Below are 2,307 nucleotides of genomic sequence, written 5' to 3' on the forward strand. Positions count from 1 at the left end.
GCGCGGGTGTGGGTGGCACTGGGGAACTGAAGTGGGGACAGGTGACGGCGGTCACCACCTCGACCCCGCTGACAGGGCTCGGGGACCAGAGCTTGGCTCCAGGGACAGGCGCGTGTCAGGGCGCCCGACCCGCCGTGAGAGCTGAGGGGAGCCCTGGATGCTCTTGCTGTGGCCCCACCTCCCACCTGTACCCCAGGCCGTCCTGGGGACTGGTGACTTGGAGCAGTTCATCAGTCCCTATCCCAAGAGGGCATCAGGGAGGAAGCAGACGCGACCCAGGAGCAGAGAGAGGGCAGAGGGCACAGGGAAGGGAGTCCGGGAGGGCTGCCGGAGGCGGCGGCGGGCTGGATAGGTGGAAGCCCACAGCGTGGCAGAGGCGCAGGATCCAGCGTGTCCGGACGGCTAAAGCCCCAGGAGGGTGGAGGGCGGGAGTCCGGTCCGGCGAGCCCCGCCCGGCCGCGCAGCACGCACCGCAGCTTGGCCTGCTGCAGGTGGAAGTGGTCCTCCTGCTCCTCCCACGTCTTGAAGTGCTCCGCCTCCTTCTCCCGCTGCAGCATCTCCAGCTCCTGCTCCCGCATGGCCTTCTCCCGCTCGCGCTCCAGCCGCAGCTGCTTCACCTGGGTACCCGGGAGGGCGTGGGGTGCTGAGGGCCGCGGGAGGGCTCTGACCCTGCCCGCCCTGGACGCCTGCCCGCCGGCTAGACCCGGGCACGTGTGGTTTCTGCTCCAGACCAGCAGCTCCGAGGGGCCTCGACGGCGGGACCCGAGGAGCCCCGAGGGGCAGGGAAACCGCCTGGTTCCAGTGTGCCCCTGGATTCCTCACACAAGCCAGGGAGGCCCCACCTAACTCAGGCAGGCCGAGCTGGCCCCGGGCCCAGGACGGACAGCGGGCGCCCACCTTCTGCAGCTCCAGCCGGTTGTCCTCCTGGATCCTCTTGTTCCGCTCCTTCAGCTCCTTCTCCTCCAGGTGGCCGATGCCCTTCTTCTCCAGCGCCTGCAGGGAGCGGGTGCAGGGCTGAGCACGCACCCTCCCTCCCTGCACCCGGGGCCAGCGCCAGGAGCCGAGCGCTGACCTCGGGGCTCCTGAAGTCCCGTCTGGTGCTGGGAGGCGCAGAGCGAGTGCCCGCTCCTGACCCAGGTCAGTGAGGGAGTGTCTCCGGGGGCCCGTGGCCCCTCTGCAGGCACTGAACCTGCCTCAAGCCCTGAGCTGCCGCTGAGTGGGGACGTGATGGAGTGCGGGGGTCCCGGGGACTGCGTCTGATCAGCTCTGCCCCAGCCTGAGAGCTGAGTTCCTCTGACACCCCCAGGCTGGACACCGAGGTCTGCGCTTCCTGACCCCCTCCCCAGGTCACCAGCACCCACGAGGTGTTCGAGGGTCCCGGGTCCCCAGGAAATGAGCCTCCCGGGTCCCCAGGAAATGAGCCTCCCGGGCCGACCGGGGGTGATCGGGGGCTGCCTGGCTCGGGCCACCTGTGCCTGTGCTGTTCCGTGGTCTCTCCTGGCCAGCCCTGGCCACTGCCGTGCAATGAATGGTGACGGCATGTGGGCGCCGAGGGCACGGCTGAGTGCCCACCCGGAGGGCGACGTGTGGCACTAACACGCTCGGGGCAGGGCCTTGGCAGTGAGCGTAGGTGCCGAGGCCAGGACCGGGTGGAGGAGGATGCACACGGCCACGGGGCACCGGGAGCTCTCGGCGGGTCCAGCCCGGTCCTGCTGGGGCAGCCCTGTGAGGCGCTGCCTGGCCTAGGCGGTGACCCTCAATCCGCCACGCCCTACCTCCGGGGATGTGCTCGGGACCTGAAGTGCGAGGTCACGTCCTCCCAAGGCCACCGAGATGGGGACGAGCTGGTGGAGGCTGGGCCTGCCCTGAGGCCTGGTCCCCTCAGGAGAGGGGCATTGGGACACAGAGGAGGGAACGGGCAGGCAGGCACAGAACAGGGACCACGACCCGCAGGGCAGAGGCGGAGTGGGGCCCGCCAGCTACCACCAAAGCCCGAGGGGCTGGAGGGGCCTCCCCTGGAGCCTGGAGGGGCACAGCCTTCCGACCCCGGCCTCCAGGCCTGCGAGGACAGCTGGGAGCACAGCGGCCCGCGGGCAGGAGCCGGGCACCACGGGGCCGCCCGCCCAGGCCCACCTTGCTCCAGATGAAGGTGCCCAGCAGGTTGTTGTCGCCGAAGGGGTTGTCGGTGTTGGTGTAGCCCATGTACTCCTCGCCCCAGCCCATCTTCTCCCGCTTCTTGCGCTCCTTGGCCTCCTTCTTGGCCAGCCGGCGCGCGCGCTTCTCCTCCGGCGTCTCGAAGGCCTTCAT

The 2,307-nt window shown here is 70.0% G+C and overlaps 1 protein-coding gene across 1 annotated transcript in view; it reads right to left on the bottom strand.

Moving 5' to 3' along the window:
• CACTIN (cactin, spliceosome C complex subunit) overlaps positions 1-2,307 on the bottom strand; it is a 20,311-nt gene that overhangs the window by 7,681 nt on the left and 10,323 nt on the right. Inside the window, 3 exon segments of the mRNA XM_027769598.1 lie at positions 246-617; positions 898-993; positions 2,134-2,307. The exon segment at positions 2,134-2,307 is cut by the window's right edge and continues 101 nt beyond it. Coding sequence (XP_027625399.1) covers positions 246-617; positions 898-993; positions 2,134-2,307 — 642 coding nt within the window.

This window comes from Tupaia chinensis, unplaced genomic scaffold (assembly GCF_000334495.1).
Source record: "Tupaia chinensis unplaced genomic scaffold, TupChi_1.0 Scaffold149964_2, whole genome shotgun sequence".
Lineage (NCBI taxonomy): Eukaryota > Metazoa > Chordata > Mammalia > Scandentia > Tupaiidae > Tupaia > Tupaia belangeri.